The sequence below is a fragment of the Oncorhynchus kisutch genome, linkage group LG13 (genome assembly GCF_002021735.2).
Source record: "Oncorhynchus kisutch isolate 150728-3 linkage group LG13, Okis_V2, whole genome shotgun sequence".
Classification (NCBI taxonomy): domain Eukaryota; kingdom Metazoa; phylum Chordata; class Actinopteri; order Salmoniformes; family Salmonidae; genus Oncorhynchus; species Oncorhynchus kisutch.
This window is the reverse complement of record NC_034186.2, coordinates 13,904,709-13,923,698: the sequence shown is the minus strand read 5'-3', so window position 1 is coordinate 13,923,698 and position 18,990 is coordinate 13,904,709. Positions and strand designations below refer to the sequence as shown.

The 18,990-nt window shown below is 43.2% G+C and overlaps 2 protein-coding genes across 2 annotated transcripts in view; both read right to left on the bottom strand.

Moving 5' to 3' along the window:
* Positions 1–9,598: 9,598 nt before the first annotated feature.
* Positions 9,599–15,157, bottom strand: LOC116353044 (inactive tyrosine-protein kinase transmembrane receptor ROR1-like). The gene is made up of 3 exons (XM_031785633.1): positions 14,912–15,157; positions 14,679–14,824; positions 9,599–14,202 (listed from the first exon to the last, which is right to left on the bottom strand). Exons 1-3 carry the CDS (start codon positions 15,125–15,127, stop codon positions 13,272–13,274), a joined length of 1,293 nt encoding a protein of 430 aa, XP_031641493.1. The 5' UTR covers positions 15,128–15,157; the 3' UTR covers positions 9,599–13,271.
* Positions 15,158–15,575: 418 nt separating this feature from the next.
* Positions 15,576–18,990, bottom strand: part of LOC109901619 (inactive tyrosine-protein kinase transmembrane receptor ROR1) — a 232,349-nt gene continuing 228,934 nt past the window's right edge. Inside the window, exons 10-11 of the mRNA XM_031838035.1 lie at positions 15,688–15,867; positions 15,576–15,605 (exon numbers count right to left, since the gene is read on the bottom strand). Coding sequence (XP_031693895.1) covers positions 15,576–15,605; positions 15,688–15,867 — 210 coding nt within the window. The remainder of the gene's footprint in view (positions 15,606–15,687; positions 15,868–18,990) is intronic.

The window sequence follows — 18,990 nt, the reverse complement described above, 5'->3', positions numbered from 1 at the left end:
TCAATCTGTGTTCTACCTCTTTCTGTATCTTTCCCCCTTCTCTATCTGTGTTCTACCTCTGTCTGTATCTTTCCCTCTACTCTGTGTTCTACCTCTTTCTGTCTCTTTCCCTCTTCTCAATCTGTGTTCTACCTCTTTCTGTATCTTTCCCTCTTCTCTATCTGTGTTCTACCTCTGTCTGTATCTTTCCCTCTTCTCTATCTGTTTTCTACCTCTGTCTGTATCTTTCCCTCTTCTCTATCTGTGTTCTACCTCTGTCTGTCTCTTTCCCTCTTCTCTATCTGTTTTCTACCTCTGTCTGTATCTTTCCCTCTTCTCTATCTGTTTTCTACCTCTGTCTGTCTCTTTCCCTCTATCTGTTTTCTACCTCTGTCTGTATCTTTCCCTCTTCTCTATCTGTTTTCTACCTCTTTCTGTATCTTTCCCTCTATCTGTGTTCAACCTCTTTCTGTCTCTTTCCCTCTTCTCTATCTGTGTTCAACCACTTTCTGTATCTTTCCCTCTATCTGTGTTCAACCTCTTTCTGTCTCTTTCCCTCTTCTCTATCTGTTTTCTACCTCTTTCTGTATCTTTCCCTCTATCTGTGTTCAACCTCTGTCTGTATCTTTCCCTCTTCTCTATCTGTTTTCTACCTCTTTCTGTATCTTTCCCTCTATCTGTGTTCAACCTCTTTCTGTCTCTTTCCCTCTTCTCTATCTGTGTTCAACCACTTTCTGTATCTTTCCCTCTATCTGTGTTCAACCTCTTTCTGTCTCTTTCCCTCTTCTCTATCTGTTTTCTACCTCTTTCTGTATCTTTCCCTCTATCTGTGTTCAACCTCTTTCTGTATCTTTCCCTCTTCTCTATCTGTGTTCAACCACTTTCTGTATCTTTCCCTCTATCTGTGTTCAACCTGTTTCTGTCTCTTTCCCTCTTCTCTATCTGTTTTCTACCTCTTTCTGTCTCTTTCCCTCTATCTGTGTTCAACCTCTTTCTGTATCTTTCCCTCTCCTCTATCTGTGTTCAACCTCTTTCTGTCTCTTTCCCTCTCCTCTGTTTTCTACATTTCTCTCTTTCCCTCTCCTCTGTTTTCTACATTTCTCTCTTTCCCTCTCCTCTGTTTTCTACATTTCTCTCTTTCCCTCTCCTCTGTTTTCTACATTTCTCTCTTTCCCTCTCCTCTGTTTTCTACATTTCTCTCTTTCCCTCTCCTCTGTTTTCTACATTTCTCTCTTTCCCTCTCCTCTGTTTTCTACATTTCTCTCTTTCCCTCTCCTCTGTTTTCTACATTTCTCTCTTTCCCTCTCCTCTGTTTTCTACATTTCTCTCTTTCCCTCTCCTCTGTTTTCTACATTTCTCTCTTTCCCTCTCCTCTGTTTTCTACATTTCTCTCTTTCCCTCTCCTCTGTTTTCTACATTTCTCTCTTTCCCTCTCCTCTGTTTTCTACATTTCTCTCTTTCCCTCTCCTCTGTTTTCTACATTTCTCTCTTTCCCTCTCCTCTGTTTTCTACATTTCTCTCTTTCCCTCTCCTCTGTTTTCTACATTTCTCTCTTTCCCTCTCCTCTGTTTTCTACATTTCTCTCTTTCCCTCTCCTCTGTTTTCCACATTTCTCTCCATCCCTCTCTGTTTCTACCGCTTTCTGTCTCTCCCCATCTCCCTCTCTCCTGCAGAGCAGATGCGTATGAGAGGAGACTCAGAGGGGTTGAGGAATGCAGACGGACTGACATGTCGTGCACTGGGGGGCACATAAACATTTAAGGCCTCATCTATATTTAATTTTTGATGTGTGCACGTGCGTGTGTGCATGCATGCGTAGGTGTGTCTGTGTGTGTAGTTAGGTCAGTGTGTCTGTCTGTCCCCATTCAGACCCAGCTAGCTGGCCTGCTGCAAACCCAGTGTGTGATCCTGTCTCCTGCTCTGAGACTGGGCTGGGCTGGGCTATAACAACCAGGGTTGAAATTCCAATTAATTTATTGAATTCATTCATGAAGTGGAGAAGTTATGTTGAATTCAATTTGAATTTCAACAAACTTCCATGGAATTGGAATTAGACTGTTTGGACAATATGAATTGGAATTGAATTGGAATTAGACTTTTTGGACTATATGAATTTGAATTGGAATTAGACTGTTTGGACTATATGAATTTGAATTGGAATTAGACTGTTTTGACTATATGAATTGAATTGGAATTGTAAAAAAAAAGAAGTTATCTTTGGAATTTCATTGGAATTCAATATTTGTGCATTTCACAGTTAATTGAATTAATACACTTAGTGTCAATAACGGATTGCAGGATTTGTTTTAAATAATTTCAACTTGTATTTCTATATTTCTATATAGCTAGGTTGTCAGAACAGTGACATGATCAGCCTGAAAGCCTGTGGGAGTTGAAGTCTAATTTGAGGTTGAGGAAAATATTGAATTGGGCATTGAATTCTTGGAATTGACCTAACATTGGAATTGAGAGAAATGTAATTATCTCTTCAAGACAGACCTGGAATGTGAATTGAATTAAATGGAACTTACAGTGAGAGTGAATTGAATTAGAATTGAACTAGTGGAGTTAACCCCAACCCTGATAACAACTTCAGGATCAATGCAGTTTTCAGTCGTCTTCATTTAATGAGTGCCACTAACACACACATTTGTAAACTAGAGAGAACACATGGCATGTTTGAATTGATGAGACTCAGAAAATCACTGACAAAACAAGTACATTTTTACTTCAAAACCACACAATACAACAAAAAAATGACATCAATCAACCTGGACAAAGTGTTCTGTGGTACTGTTGAAAAATATCTAGTTTCAGAGAACAGTGGTGTAGAAAATAGAAACTTCTCAAGAGCCTGTAACATTCCAGAATCCAAAAAGAGAATTCTGGGATTTCTCCAAATGGGAGAATTGGAAGCTGGGCATAGTCCTGATCAAAAACATTCCCCACATCACACACACACTTCTCACGAGGTCCAGCTGTCCATGCCAGGAGTATGTTCATCTAATTATCCCTCCATATACAAAGGAACATTCTAATAGATTGTGTTTATTGAGGGCTCTGCTAAAAGTGGTTCCAGGATTGAAGGTACACTCACACGCACCCAGATACCACACAAATTCACACACGGAGAGTGCGAGCAAGGGTACAGTAACAGAACAGCAACCCACTACCCCAACCCAGTCTCAGAGTATTTCGTATGATTCTGTACGTAAACCCGAGAGATCCAATTTAGTATGATACGTTATATTTTGTATGGTATATAATAATTTGTGGATGTCAATAACCCAATTCTTATGATATGTTACAAATTCAAATTCATATGTTTTTTTGCAAAACGTATGATATGTTACAAGTTCTAGCTAAGTGGCTAACATTAGTTAGGCTAGGGGTTAGGATTAAGGTTAGGGTTAGCTAACATGCTAAGCAAGTGCAAAGTAGCAAGTTGTTGAAAAGTTGCTAAAATGCTAAAGTTGTCCGTGATGAGATTCAAACTTGCAGCCTTTTGGTTGCTAGAAGTTCCCATTATATGCCCGACCAACCGCCCCACTTTGCTTTAAGTAACCATCTGTCTTATCATACCAAACCTAACATAAAGTTGAAGTCGGAAGTTTACATACACCTTAGCCAAATACATTTAACCTATTAAGGCTACCCCCCTACTTTTAATAATGACATATCAGGCAATTTCCGGCCAAACGTTCCCCTAGCGGGATGTATGTCCTAGACAGGTTTTAAACTTAGTTTTTCACAATGACATTTAATCCCAGTAAAAATTCCCTGTCTTAGGTCAGTTAGGATCACCACATTATTTTAATAATGTGACATGTCAGAATAATAGTACAGAGAATAATTTATTTCAGCTTTGGTTTCTTTCATCACATTCCCAGTGGGTCAGAAGTTTACATACACTCAATTAGTATTGTCACGTTCTGACCTTTATTTCCTTTGTTTTGTATTTATTTAGTATGGTCAGGCCGTGAGTTGGGGTGGGCAGTCTATGTTTGTTTTTCTATGATTTGGGGATTTGTATGTTTCGGCCTAGTATGGTTCTCAATCAGAGGCAGGTGTCATTAGTTGTCTCTGATTGAGAATCATACTTAGGTAGCCGGGGTATCACTGTTTGTTTGTGGGTGATTGTCTATGTTAGTTGCTTGTGTCAGCACAGTTCTCATTTATGGCTTCACGGTCGTTATTTGTTTATGGTTTTTGTATAGTTTGTATTCAGTGCTTTCTTTTATTAAATACTCATCATGAACACATACCACGCCGCATTTTGGTCCTCGATCCTTCTCGCCTCTCCTCTTCGGATGAAGAGGAGGAAGACCGTGACAGAATCACCCACCAACCAAGGGGCGTGGTAAAAGACAGCGACGACAGCAGCAGCAGCAACAACAGCGGCCAGCATCACAGGACTCCTGGACATGGGAGGAGATACTGAACGGAGGGGGACCCTGGGCACAGGCTGGGGAATATCGCCTAACCGACTTGCCAAAACTATAGTTTGTTAACAAGAAATTTGTGGAGTGGTTGAAAAACGAGTTTTAATGACTTCAACCTAAGTGTATGTAAACTTCCGACTTCAACTGTATACTACTGTCGGTTTTATTGCTTTGGTTTTCACAAGTATGTGGTCCATTTTCACAAGTATGTGGTCCATTTTCACAAGTATGTGGTCCATTTTCACAGCTCAGTGCAAAATTCCAAATGGGTCACACTTGTAATGCAGCCAGTCTCATTCAAATCTTTTCATTGTGCATTCATTTGGATTGTAAATCTCTCACCACACAACCATTGATTCAAAATATACGTTTGTGAAATGTAATGAGAACATTTGTTTCATCACCAAAACACAACATAATGATATCTTTTCAATTTCGTAATTTTAACTACCAGTTAATTCAATAGCAAACAATGCAAGATACACGTTTCAAAGTGTAGGCAATACTTACATTACCCAACAAAATGAACAGAAAATGTACCATTTCCATCAAATCTATCCAACGTGTGATCAATGAAGACATCCTCTACAATCATTCATATTTCAGATATAGCTATGAGGACATTCATCACAGTGAATCACATTGTTCATGCAACGTGGGAAAAACCTTTTGGCATGGCGAATCCAAGCTTGACATTGGTCTGACTTGATGTCGTTACATGCCTCATCCATGGCCAGAAGGAGGGTAGCATGCTCATGGGGATGGCGATCGTACACCTACCTCCATGCTAACAAAAGGAAAGGAGTGTATGTGGGCAGATATAGGGTAACGAAACGAGGATGGGCCAGAAACCTAACCACCTCTGCATGGTGGAACTGGACTGTCCCACACAATGACATAGGTGACCCCTTCACCTTGACAGGCCTGTTCAATTTATCTGAGAAACACAATGAGGTGTGCAGTGTTGTAGGATCCAAGTAATGACTTACGTCCTCCACACCATTTTCAGAGATAGCTGCACACATGGAGATGTTTCCCCCACGTTGTCCAGGCACTTGGACGGTCTCCCATTGGCTGATGAGGTTCCGGCATCGGCGTCGAGTTTTGACCAGATTGAAGCCCGCTTCATCAACAAAGATATACTTGTGATGGTTCACAGCAGCATCAAACACCATCACCCTCTAAAAATATAGTTTGGTTAGTTATTTTTACGGTATAGTTCCAATATGATATTGTGAAGTATCATGTGCATTAATAGTAACAGTAATACAGTATATAGTGCTGTACCTGAACATACTTGGTCTGCAGTTGTTTCACCTGGTCGTTGTTTCTCTCAAAAGGCACCAGGTAAATGTGTTTCATAGATACCTGGTGCCTCTTCAAAAGGCGGTGATTGTTGGTAGGCTGATGGATGTGTCACGCCCTGACCATAGAGAGCTGTTTATTCTCTGTTGGTTGGGGCATGATAGTGACTAGGGTGGGTCATCTAGGTGATTAATGGTTTATGTTGGCCTGGTATGGTTCCCAATCAGAGACAGCTGTTTATCGTTGTCTCTGATTGGGGATCATATTTAGGCAGCCATTTCCTCATTGTGCTTTGTGGGATCTTGTCTACAGATAGTTGCCTGTGTGCACACCAGTAGCGTCACGCTTCATTTGTGGTTGTTTGTTTTTGTTTGAGTTTCTATTAATTAAAATATGTGGAACTCTACGCACGCTGCGCCTTGGTCCAATCATTTGGACGAGCGTGACAGAATGCTACATCGGCAAGGGTGTCATCGTTCTCCTCAATGGCCTGCTTTATTTCTGACAGCCGTGTATCGTTCCTGGCACACACCATTTCCACCACTGCCCACTCCTGCTGGTCGGTCAGCACACGGCCCCTGGGTCTTCTGTCAATTCTGAGGGTAGAACTGTCACACCCTAATCGGTTTCACATGTCTTTGTGCTTGTCTCCACCCCCCTTTCCCTATTATCTCCTGTGCATTTATATCTGTGTTCTCTGTTTGTCTGTTGCCAGTTCATCTTGTCTCATCAAGCCTACCTGCATGTTTTTCGTACTCCTGTTTTCTTGAGCCCGTTTTCTAGTTATCCAGATTTTGATCATTCTGCCTGTCCTGAGCCTGCCTGCTGTTCTGTACCCTTTTACACTGTCCTGGATTACTGACCTCTGCCTGCCCTGACCCTGGGGCTGTCTGCCGCTCTGTACCTTACGTACTCTGTCCTGGATTACTGACCTCTGCCTGCCCTGACCCTGGGGCTGTCTGCCGCTCTGTACTTTATGTACTCTGCCCTGGATTACTGACCTCTGCCTGGCCTCTGTTTACCACATGGTCAACGACGATGGCCTGGATTTCATTAGACACAGTTCCCTGCCGTGTGCCTCCATCTCTGATGTCCACCTTTTGATGGGGCCCATTCCCACCTCTCTGAAGGGCCCCTTGTCCTCGAACTCTTTGATTTCTTCCTCTCCCTTGCTGTCTATCTGCACCATGTTAAAATAAATAGCATGTGTTCACACACACCCTTTTATATGGGGACCAATTGTCGTTACCACTATGTGAATCAATTAGCAATAACCAGTAGTCATTATGTATTATGTCTGGTTGTAATGTATCATACATGTCATCTACATGTTTATACTATACAAATACACATTTTATTTCTGTAGTTCTCAAAATCCATATAGGGTAGACAAACCAGTTTAAGAGCTATAGGTTTACCAAACGTTAAGTGATTAACCATTAAGCGCAGTTGAGTTAAGTGATGGTCAAATATATTTAAACAAATGAGAAGAGAATCATATGAAAAGTCTTACTTTATATAAAAGGTAAAGTACTTCTAGATGAAACACTGATTAGGTTTGGTGAAAAAGTGTGATTATGTGTGTCGCACTTAGTCAATTGAAAATGTGCTTAAAGTTTTAAAAAACAGCCTTCTTGGTGATCTGTTTTGAGTTTAGTATTAGGAGCTCTGAGATTATACCACATACTTGGTGATCTGTTTTGAGTTTAGTATTAGGAGCTCTGAGATTATACCACATACTTGGTGATCTGTTTTGAGTTTAGTATTAGGAGCTCTGAGATTATACCACATACTTGGTGATCTGTTTTGAGTTTAGTATTAGGAGCTCTGAGATTATACCACATACTTGGTGATCTGTTTTGAGTTTAGTATTAGGAGCTCTGAGATTATACCACATACTTGGTGATCTGTTTTGAGTTTAGTATTAGGAGCTCTGAGATTATACCACATACTTGGTGATCTGTTTTGAGTTTAGTATTAGGAGCTCTGAGATTATACCACATACTTGGTGATCTGTTTTGAGTTTAGTATTAGGAGCTCTGAGATTATACCACATACTTGGTGATCTGTTTTGAGTTTAGTATTAGGAGCTCTGAGATTATACCACATACTTGGTGATCTGTTTTGAGTTTAGTATTAGGAGCTCTGAGATTATACCACATACTTGGTGATCTGTTTTGAGTTTAGTATTAGGAGCTCTGAGATTATACCACATACTTGGTGATCTGTTTTGAGTTTAGTATTAGGAGCTCTGAGATTATACCACATACTTGGTGATCTGTTTTGAGTTTAGTATTAGGAGCTCTGAGATTATACCACATACTTGGTGATCTGTTTTGAGTTTAGTATTAGGAGCTCTGAGATTATACCACATACTTGGTGATCTGTTTTGAGTTTAGTATTAGGAGCTCTGAGATTATACCACATACTTGGTGATCTGTTTTGAGTTTAGTATTAGGAGCTCTGAGATTATACCACATACTTGGTGATCTGTTTTGAGTTTAGTATTAGGAGCTCTGAGATTATACCACATACTTGGTGATCTGTTTTGAGTTTAGTATTAGGAGCTCTGAGATTATACCACATACTTGGTGATCTGTTTTGAGTTTAGTATTAGGAGCTCTGAGATTATACCACATACTTGGTGATCTGTTTTGAGTTTAGTATTAGGAGCTCTGAGATTATACCACATACTTGTGAAAACAGTACCAAAGCAATAAAAACAACTGTAATTTGAGTGTCCCGGATGTACATTTACTATGTAACGACTAGACTATGAGACATGAAAAACATCTTCCAGCTTCTACAAAGGTTCAAATGTTCATTTGTTTAGACAATACTGAGGGTTTTGGTCTTTATATCATTCATCAAACTGTGATGTTGAGTTAAAAACAGTAAGAAACCGTATGAGGAAACACTGTAAAGCACCTGTCAGGTCCACAAGGTGCAGGTGTAATACAGGGTTTCCTCATACGTTTTCTTACTGTTTTTAACTCAACATCACAGTTTGTTGAATGATATGAAGACTGCATTCTAAATATGATATGATCAAACTTAACTTGTTTCTCAAATGCCTTTCAAGTGTCTTGAGCTGAGACTTACAAAGCAGTACTGGACAAATGATATTATGACTAATAGCTGAATTGCACCATTGTGTGGTCAAAGCTGATTTTGAGGCAGATATTGTTTTGGAATTATTTCTACCAATGCTGGAGATACAGATTAAGTGCCCCCTTGTGGACCTTTATAGTCAACACAACATTGTCCAATCAGATAATATCTATCAACCCCACAAAATAAAATCCAGGCCCTACAAATGTCACAATTCTTAGATACTAATATATGGGTTTCTCAGAAATAATGATACAACCCCAATATGACCAAACAATGTAATTATTTAATAATGATTTTGCCATACAAAACATTTGTGCAAACATCTTCAGAAAATACAAAGACAAGGCCTCTTGGTAAATCGAATATTATGCATGTAAACCTTTCTGATGAATACACTGTAATCTAAAAATGCTGTTTGAAAAAGACTGTCCAAGAAAAAGAAACTGATCTAACATAAAACTTTGTAACAAAATAAAAACAGCACAAGAATGATATTTTGCCCAAGACAAAATAGCCAGTCCCAAGGTTCACAGTCTTGTGTTTAAGTGGTTTTGAACTGATATATACACACACTTAAATTCATATAACATCAGAGGATACCTGTATAAAACTCCAGATACCTAGGTAGGTAGAACTGCTTTAGAGAAAGAAGGATATGTGGAATATAAAAATCAAAAAGAACGTAACCTAAAGGGACAGCACCTCTGGACACTAACTGACACATCCTAGAAATGTCCAGGATAGTAGAACCCAAAATAACACAGTCATCATACTTCACTGACTTTCTACCCTGATAAAAAATAACGATGTGCTTAACATGACAGAGATGTGTATTATACCAGAGTAAGTATGGTAGAGATGTGTATTATACCAGAGTAAGTATGGTAGAGATGTGTATTATACCAGAGTAAGCATGGAAGAGATGTGTATTATACTAAAGTAAGTATGGAAGAATGGAAGAGATGTGTATTATACCAAAGTAAGCATGGAAGAGATGTGTATTATACTAAAGTAAGTATGGAAGAGATGTGTATTATACTAAAGTAAGTATGGAAGAGATGTGTATTATACCAGAGTAAGTATGGAGGAGATGTGTATTATACCAGAGTAAGTATGGTAGAGATGTGTATTATACCAGAGTAAGTATGGAAGAGATGTGTATTATACCAGAGTAAGTATGGTAGAGATGTGTATTATACCAGAGTAAGTATGGTAGAGATGTGTATTATACCAGAGTAAGTATGGAAGAGATGTGTATTATACCAGAGTAAGTATGGTAGAGATGTGTATTATACCAGAGTAAGTATGGAAGAGATGTGTATTATACCAGAGTAAGTATGGTAGAGATGTGTATTATACCAGAGTAAGTATGGAAGAGATGTGTATTATACCAGAGTAAGTATGGTAGAGATGTGTATTATACCAGAGTAAGTATGGAAGAGATGTGTATTATACCAGAGTAAGTATGGTAGCGATGTGTATTATACCAGAGTAAGTATGGAAGAGATGTGTATTATACCAGAGTAAGTATGGAAGAGATGTGTATTATACCAGAGTAAGTATGGAGGGCAAGTGCTTGTTCTCTTTCTGTACAGGCAAACAATGAGTATTTGTACTAAGTAGTTGCATAGCAACAAACACTTTAAAGTGAGGTGAAATATACTGTATTGTAGCTGATTTTGTGAGCTGTCTGGTAAAATGTGGTTGGATTTCAGATTCATACCTATATTTGATCATTCCTTCACCCTGCTGTCAGACATTTTTGTTATATTGATTGCTTTGAGAAAGAAGTTATGATGAACATACATGTATCAGTACTATTTCTTCATATCATAAAAACAACAATAAATGGATAGATCAAAGACTGCAGAGCCAATGTAAGAGCCATATTGCATAACTGATCTATTGTAAGAGGGTGATAGAGGGGAAGAGAGACATGCTCACAGATTGGAGAGAGAAGTATGGCTGGTTAAACAATCGTCTGATTCAGTCCTAGTACCTCTACATCAGTGAAATATGAAGAGAACCCTGTATTGAGAAGAGAGTCTAGTGGACACACATAACTGTGGAGACCGTGGAGGCACATAACTGTGGAGGCACATAACTGTGGAGGCACATAACTATGGAGAGTGATGCAGAGGGTATGAGTGCTATGTTATTGCATAGCGCTGTGCAGAACATGGCCCCTCCAGTCCAACAACACCACACCCTACTGCAGAACATGGCCCCTCCAGTCCAACAACAACACACCCTACTGCAGAACATGGCCCCTCCAGTCCAACAACACCACACCCTACTGCAGAACATGGCCCCTCCAGTCCAACAACACCACACCCTACTGCAGAACAGCCCTAAAGTGCTCCAGAAAATCAAGAAGTGGCTGATTCAGAGTTTACTAAGAGTCTGTCCAGGCAGGTAGAGTAGATTCATTAAGAGTCTGTCCAGGCAGGTAGAGTAGATTCATTAAGAGTCTATCCAAGCAGGTAGAGTAGATTCATTAAGAGTCTATCCAGGCAGGTAGAGTAGATTCATTAAGAGTCTGTCCAGGCAGGTAGAGTAGATTCATTAAGAGTCTATCCAGGCAGGTAGAGTAGATTCATTAAGAGTCTGTCCAGGCAGGTAGAGTAGATTCATTAAGAGTCTGTCCAGGCAGGTAGAGTAGATTCATTAAGAGTCTATCCAAGCAGGTAGAGTAGATTCATTAAGAGTCTATCCAGGCAGGTAGAGTAGATTCATTAAGAGTCTGTCCAGGCAGGTAGAGTAGATTCATTAAGAGTCTGTCCAGGCAGGTAGAGTAGATTCATTAAGAGTCTATCCAGGCAGGTAGAGTAGATTCATTAAGAGTCTATCCAGGCAGGTAGAGTAGATGCATTAAGAGTCTATCCAGGCAGGTAGAGTAGATTCATTAAGAGTCTATCCAGGCAGGTAGAGTAGATTCATTAAGAGTCTATCCAGGCAGGTAGAGTAGATTCATTAAGAGTCTATCCAGGCAGGTAGAGTAGATTCATTAAGAGTCTATCCAGGCAGGTAGAGTAGATTCATTAAGAGTCTATCCAGGCAGGTAGAGTAGATTCATTAAGAGTCTATCCAGGCAGGTAGAGTAGATTCATTAAGAGTCTATCCAGGCAGGTAGAGTAGATTCATTAAGAGTCTATCCAGGCAGGTAGAGTAGATTCATTAAGAGTCTATCCAGGCAGGTAGAGTAGATTCATTAAGAGTCTATCCAGGCAGGTAGAGTAGATTCATTAAGAGTCTATCCAGGCAGGTAGAGTAGATTCATTAAGAGTCTATCCAGGCAGGTAGAGTAGATTCATTAAGAGTCTATCCAGGCAGGTAGAGTAGATTCATTAAGAGTCTATCCAGGCAGGTAGAGTAGATTCATTAAGAGTCTATCCAGGCAGGTAGAGTAGATTCATTAAGAGTCTATCCAGGCAGGTAGAGTAGATTCATTAAGAGTCTATTCAGGCAGTTTGAGTTTCAGAATAGGAGGCAGGCCACGACTTCTAGCTCTCTTATTAAAACAAGTTAATTGAATATAAATCTTTGCATTTCATTCATTTGGGATTTACGTACATGTATTTACAAGTAGAGTAAAAAGTTGAAACAATAATTATAATAATTTTATTAGAAAAACAAAGAAAACAGGTAAGGAAACAAAGCATGAAATCAACCAGATGAGATATTATAAAGTCCAGGTCTGTAGTGTATTTACACATCAGCGGTGATGATTGAATCCCTGTACATAAGTCTGTTGGCGTCGGCCAGATGAGATATTATAAAGTCCAGGTCTGTAGTGTATTTACACATCAGCGGTGATGATTGAAACGCTGTATATGAGTCTGTTGGCGTCGGCCAGATGAGATATTATAAAGTCCAGGTCTGTAGTGTTTTACACATCAGCGGTGATGATTGAAACGCTGTACATGAGTCTGTTGGCGTCGGCCAGATGAGATATTATAAAGTCCAGGTCTGTAGTGTATTTACACATCAGCGGTGATGATTGAAACGCTGTACATGAGTCTGTTGGCGTCGGCCAGATGAGATATTATAAAGTCCAGGTCTGTAGTGTTTTACACATCAGCGGTGATGATTGAAACGCTGTACATGAGTCTGTTGGCGTCGGCCAGATGAGATATTATAAAGTCCAGGTCTGTAGTGTTTTACACATCAGCGGTGATGATTGAAACGCTGTACATGAGTCTGTTGGCGTCGGCCAGATGAGATATTATAAAGTCCAGGTCTGTAGTGTATTTACACATCAGCGGTGATGATTGAAACGCTGTACATGAGTCTGTTGGCGTCGGCCAGATGAGATATTATAAAGTCCAGGTCTGTAGTGTTTTACACATCAGCGGTGATGATTGAAACGCTGTACATGAGTCTGTTGGCGTCGGCCAGATGAGATATTATAAAGTCCAGGTCTGTAGTGTTTTACACATCAGCGGTGATGATTGAATCGCTGTACATAAGTCTGTTGGCGTCGGCCAGCAGTGCGGACGTCTGTGAGGGGTCCATCTGTTGCAAAGCCTTCTGGGACATGTGTCCGTACACCTGCATGGTCCCGCCCCCTGGCAGGGCAGATATCGCCACGCAGTGTGACAGCAGTGGCGTGTTCGCATCGTGATTAGACCCCGTGGACGGCAAGCTGGCCACATGACCGGTGCTGGTGGAGCCGCTAGCACTGCTGGGAGATCTGCTCTTGGGCGGGGGGAGGTGTTGCACCCCCCTGGGGGGGCCCTGGGCCTGGAAGTGGGCTGCAGGAAAGGCAGCATAGCCTGGGGGGATGGGGTAGCCATTGACAGGGATGAAGCATTGGTGTTGGTGCTGGTTCTGGGCCATGGGTGCTCCATGGGTCATTGGGGTCCAGCCTGCCATTTGGTGGCCCGGGTGACCTGGCGCGGGTATCCCCTGGGCTGGGTAGAGGTAGCCTGCAGCGGCATAGCGTGGGTTGCTGAGGTTACTGACAGGACTAGCACTCAACGAGGTGGTCTGGGTGGTGGCGTTGCCCCCGCCTCCTGATGGGGTACTAGAACTGGCATGGGATGACAGCCCCTCCCAGGCCCGGAGACGAAGGTGGATATCCTTAAACCGCGGACGCCTCGCTGGGCCCTCCTGCCAGCACTCTGTCATCAGGCTGAAGACCCTGGGGGGGCAGTCCTCTGGGCAGGGCAGCAGCTGGCGTTTCCTCACCATCTCCATGACCTCCTGGTTGCTGAAGCCGTAGTAGGGCTGCAGGCCGTAGCTGAAGATCTCCCACAGCACCACGCCAAACGCCCAGATATCTGACTCCGACGTGAACTTCCCATAGGCCATGGACTCAGGAGGCATCCATCGGATCGGGAGTAAAGCCTTGGGCTGGACCCTGGAATCATATTTTTCAAAACACCCAAATGTACTTCATATACTAAAATCAGCAAGATTAATACAAATCAGCATTAACGTCAAATCACACTAAACATTACAGCAATGACAAACTAACAAGCCAACTAAATATGGAAATATGCACTAACTAGGGTTAGGGTCAGGTCTAGGGTTAGGGTCAAGTCTAGGGTTAGGGTCAGGTCTAGGGTTAGGGTCAAGTCTAGGGTTAGGGTCAGGTCTAGGGTTAGGGTCAAGTCTAGGGTTAGGGTCAGGTCTAGGGTTAGGGTCAGGTCTAGAGTTAGGGTCAGGTCTAGGGTTAGAGTCAGGTCTAGGGTCAGGTCTAGGGTTAGAGTCAGGTCTAGGGTCAGGTCTAGGGTCAGGTCTAGGGTCAGGTCTAGGGTTAGGGTCAGGTCTAGGGTTAGGGTCAGGTCTAGGGTTAGGGTCAGGTCTAAAGAGACAGTGAGCCATGTACAGTACCTGTAGTAGTCGGAGGCATAGATCTCTCGGGACAGACCCAGGTCAGATATCTTGACGTGGAGCCGTTCCCCCACTAGGATGTTACGGGCTGCCAGGTCCTTATGGACGAAGGAGTGACTGGCCAGGTATTCCATACCAGCAGCCACCTGGAATAGAGTAAAGTACAATAGATACTTTAATGTCCATTAATGTTCTATTTCTATCTCAACCCATACAGTAGTTATGGTAGCTACCTGGATGGCCAGGTGCAGGAAGTCTCCGTGGTCCAGGACAGACTTGATGGTCCCGTCCTCATCACTACTACAGCCCACGTCAGAGTGAGGAGAACGCATGATGAGGAACTCATGTAGGTCCCCCTGGTTCAGGAACTCAAACAGCATGCAGACAGGCTGTTCCTGGGTAACTACCCCCAAAATACACACCACATTGTGATGGTGCAGCTCAGCCATGACTGATGCCTCCTAGATATAGATAGATAAGTAGATAGGTACTTTAAAAATATCTGAGGGGAAATCGTAACATCAGATGAAAAACAGAATACCAAAAACAATAAATACCATTAAAGATCACCAAAATTTAGCATCAGAAAGCATCAGAGAGCATCAGATAGCATCAGAGAGCATCAGATAGCATCAGAAAGCATCAGAGAGCATCAGATAGCATCGGAGAGCATCGGAGGGTATAAGAAAGCATCAGAGAACATCAGATAGCATCGGAGGGTATAAGAAAGCATCAGAGAACATCAGATAGCATCGGAGAGCATCGGAGAGTATAAGAAAGCATCAGAGAACATCAGATAGCATCGGAGGGTATAAGAAAGCATCAGAGGACATCAGATAGCATCGGAGATCATCAGAGAGCATCATATAGCATCGGAAGCACCAATTAAAGACAGCATCAATGAATTTCATAACACAATAACAGTAGCTAACATCAGAGAGCATCAAAAGAAACAATTATAGATAGCATAAATTACTACCACAACACAGTAACATGAATAATAACATGCCTGTTGGAAGTCCCCCCACTGGCCAGGGCTGGAGTAGTCCTTCAGGGTCTTGATGGCCACCAGCTGGGCATGCTCCATACCAGGCATGTACAGGTGGCCCTTGTAGATCTTACCAAATGTACATTCACCTAGCTCCTCCATGAAACGCACTGCGGATAGGGGGAGCTCCTTGGCCTTACTCTGGAGATAAGAAGAGGAATAGAGAAAGATAGAGAGAAGAGAGAGATAAAGAGAGGGGGAGAGAGAAAGAGAGGGGGAGAGATAAAGAGAGGGGGAGAGAGAAAGAGAGGGAGAGATAAAGAGAGGGGGAGAAGCAGATAGAGGGGGAGAGAGAAAGAGAGGGGGAGAGAGAAAGAGAGGGAGAGATAAAGAGAGGGGGAGAAGCAGATAGAGGGGGAGAGATAAAGAGAGGGGGAGAAGCAGATAGAGGGGGAGAGAGAAAGAGAGGGGGAGAAGCAGATATAGGGGGAGAGAGAAAGAGAGGGGGAGAAGCAGATAGAGGGTGAGAGAGAAAGAGAGGGAGAGATAAAGAGAGGGGGAGAAGCAGATAGGGGGGAGAGATAAAGAGAGGGGAGAAGCAGATAGAGGGGGAGAGAGAAAGAGAGGGGGAGAGATAAAGAGAGGGGGAGAAGCAGATAGAGGGGGAGAGAGAAAGAGAGGGGGAGAGAGAAAGAGAGGGAGAGATAAAGAGAGGGGGAGAAGCAGATAGAGGGGGAGAGATAAAGAGAGGGGGAGAAGCAGATAGAGGGGGAGAGAGAAAGAGAGGGGGAGAGAGAAAGAGAGGGAGAGATAAAGAGAGGGGGAGAAGCAGATAGAGGGGGAGAAGCAGATAGAGGGGGAGAGATAAAGAGAGGGAGAGATAAAGAGAGGGGGAGAAGCAGATAGAGGGGGGAGAGAAAGAGAGGGGAGAAGCAGATAGAGGGGGGAGAGAAAGAGAGGGGGAGAAGCAGATAGAGGGGGAGAGATAAAGAGAGGGAGAGAAGCAGATAGAGGGGGGAGATAAAGAGAGGGAGAGAAGCAGATAGAGGGGGAGAGATAAAGAGAGGGGGAGAAGCAGATAGAGGGGGAGAGAGAAAGAGAGGGGGAGAAGCAGATAGAGGGGGGAGAGAAAGAGAGGGAGAGAAGCAGATAGAGGGGGAGAGAAAGAGAGGGGGAGAAGCAGATAGAGGGGGAGAGATAAAGAGAGGGAGAGAAGCAGATAGAGGTGGAGAGAGAAAGAGAGGGGGAGAAGCAGATAGAGGGGGGAGAGAAAGAGAGGGGGAGAGAGAAAGAGAGGGGGAGAAGCAGATAGAGGGGGGAGAGAAAGAGAGGGGAGAAGCAGATAGAGGGGGGAGAGAAAGAGAGGCGGAGAAGCAGATAGAGGGGGAGAGAGAAAGAGAGGGGGAGAAGGCAGATAGAGGGGGGAGAGAAAGAGAGGGGGAGAAGCAGATAGAGGGGGAGAGAAAGAGAGGGGGAGAAGCAGATAAGGGGGAGAGATAAAGAGAGGGAGAGAAGCAGATAGAGGGGGAGAGAGAAAGAGAGGGTGAGAAGCAGATAGAGGGGGAGAGAGAAAGAGAGGGGAGAAGAAGCAGATAGAAGGGGGAGATAAAGAGAGGGGGGGAGAGGAAAGAGAGGGGGAGAGAGAAAGAGAGGGGGAGAAGCAGATAGAGGGGGAGAGAGAAAGAGAGGGAGAGATAAAGAGAGGGAGAGATAAAGAGAGGGAGAGAAGCAGATAGAGGGGGAGAGAAGCAGATAGAGGGGGAGAGAGAAAGAGGAAGAGAGGGGAGAAGCAGATAGAGGGGGGAGATAAAGAGAGGGAGAGAAGCAGATAGAGGGGGAGGGATAAAGAGAGGGAGAGAAGCAGATAGAGGTGGAGAGAGAAAGAGAGGGGGAGAAGCAGATAGAGGGGGGAGAGAAAGAGAGGGGGAGAGAGAAAGAGAGGGGGAGAAGCAGATAGAGGGGGGAGAGAAAGAGAGGGGGAGAAGCAGATAGAGGGGGGAGAGAGAAAGAGAGGGAGAGAAGCAGATAGAGGGGGAGAGAGAAAGAGAGGGGAGAAGCAGATAGAGGGGGAGAAGCAGATAGAGGGGAGAGAGAAAGAGAGGGGGAGAAGCAGATAGAGGGGGGAGAGAGAAAGAGAGGGGGAGAAGCAGATAGAGGGGGAGAGAGAAAGAGAGGGAGAGAAGCAGATAGAGGGGGGAGAGAGAAAGAGAGGGGAGAAGCAGATAGAGGGGGAGAGAGAAAGAGAGGGGGAGAGAGAACGAGAGGGGGAGAAGCAGATAGAGGGGGAGAGAGAAAGAGAGGGGGAGAAGCAGATAGAGGGGGAGAGAGAAAGAGAGGGGGAGAGAAGCAGATAGAGGGGGAGAGAGAAAGAGAGGGTGAGAAGCAGATAGAGGGGGGAGAGAGAAAGAGAGGGAGAGAAGCAGATAGAGGTGGAGAGAAAGAGGGGGGGAGAGAGAAAGAGAGGGGGAGAAGCAGATAGAGGTGGAGAGAAAGAGGGGGGGAGAGAGAAAGAGAGGGGGAGAAGCAGATAGAGGTGGAGAGAGAAAGAGAGGGGGAGAAGCAGATAGAGGGGGAGATAAAGAGAGGGGGAGAAGCAGATAGAGGGGGAGAGAGAAAGAGAGGGGGAGAGAGAAAGAGAGGGGGAGAAGCAGATAGAGGGGGAGAGAGAAAGAGAGGGAGAGAAGCAGATAGAGGTGGAGAGAAAGAGGGGGGAGACGGTGTTACATGCTGAAATTTCCAGTCAGCTTTATACTCATATTCAACACTCATCACTATCTTGGTATGTAGACAGACATTAAAATTTAACAGCTACCAATTGGTGCTCTTTATAATTTTAGGCAGGAAAAGTGCCTAATACACCAGTGTGTGTGTGCATGTGAGCAATATTGCCTGGATATGTCATAATTATCTATTAGTCTCATACTGTATCCATTATCTCCTTTCCTCAGCTCAACTCTTCAATAAATCACTTCAGCTCCAGACAGAAAATGCATAAATATACCAACGCCAGCCCAGACTCTGGCAACACACTCCCAGCACAATCTGGCAATGTGCCCCCAACACAAACAACAATAAACTGACAAGTTAGTGCATAGTTCAGAAATTGCAGGTAATCAATTTTCTCTGTAATTATTAATGTGGTATAAATGAGAGCCATTAATAACTGAAGGTGAACTTTGGTTTGAGGGATGACAGATGACTGTAATTATCAACCCAGCCGGGGACTGAACCATGAGAACTAGAGTGGAGCCAAGACCCATTGGGCACAAACTGGTTAACTCAACATTGTTTCAACGTAATTTATCAACGTATTGTGACGTGGAA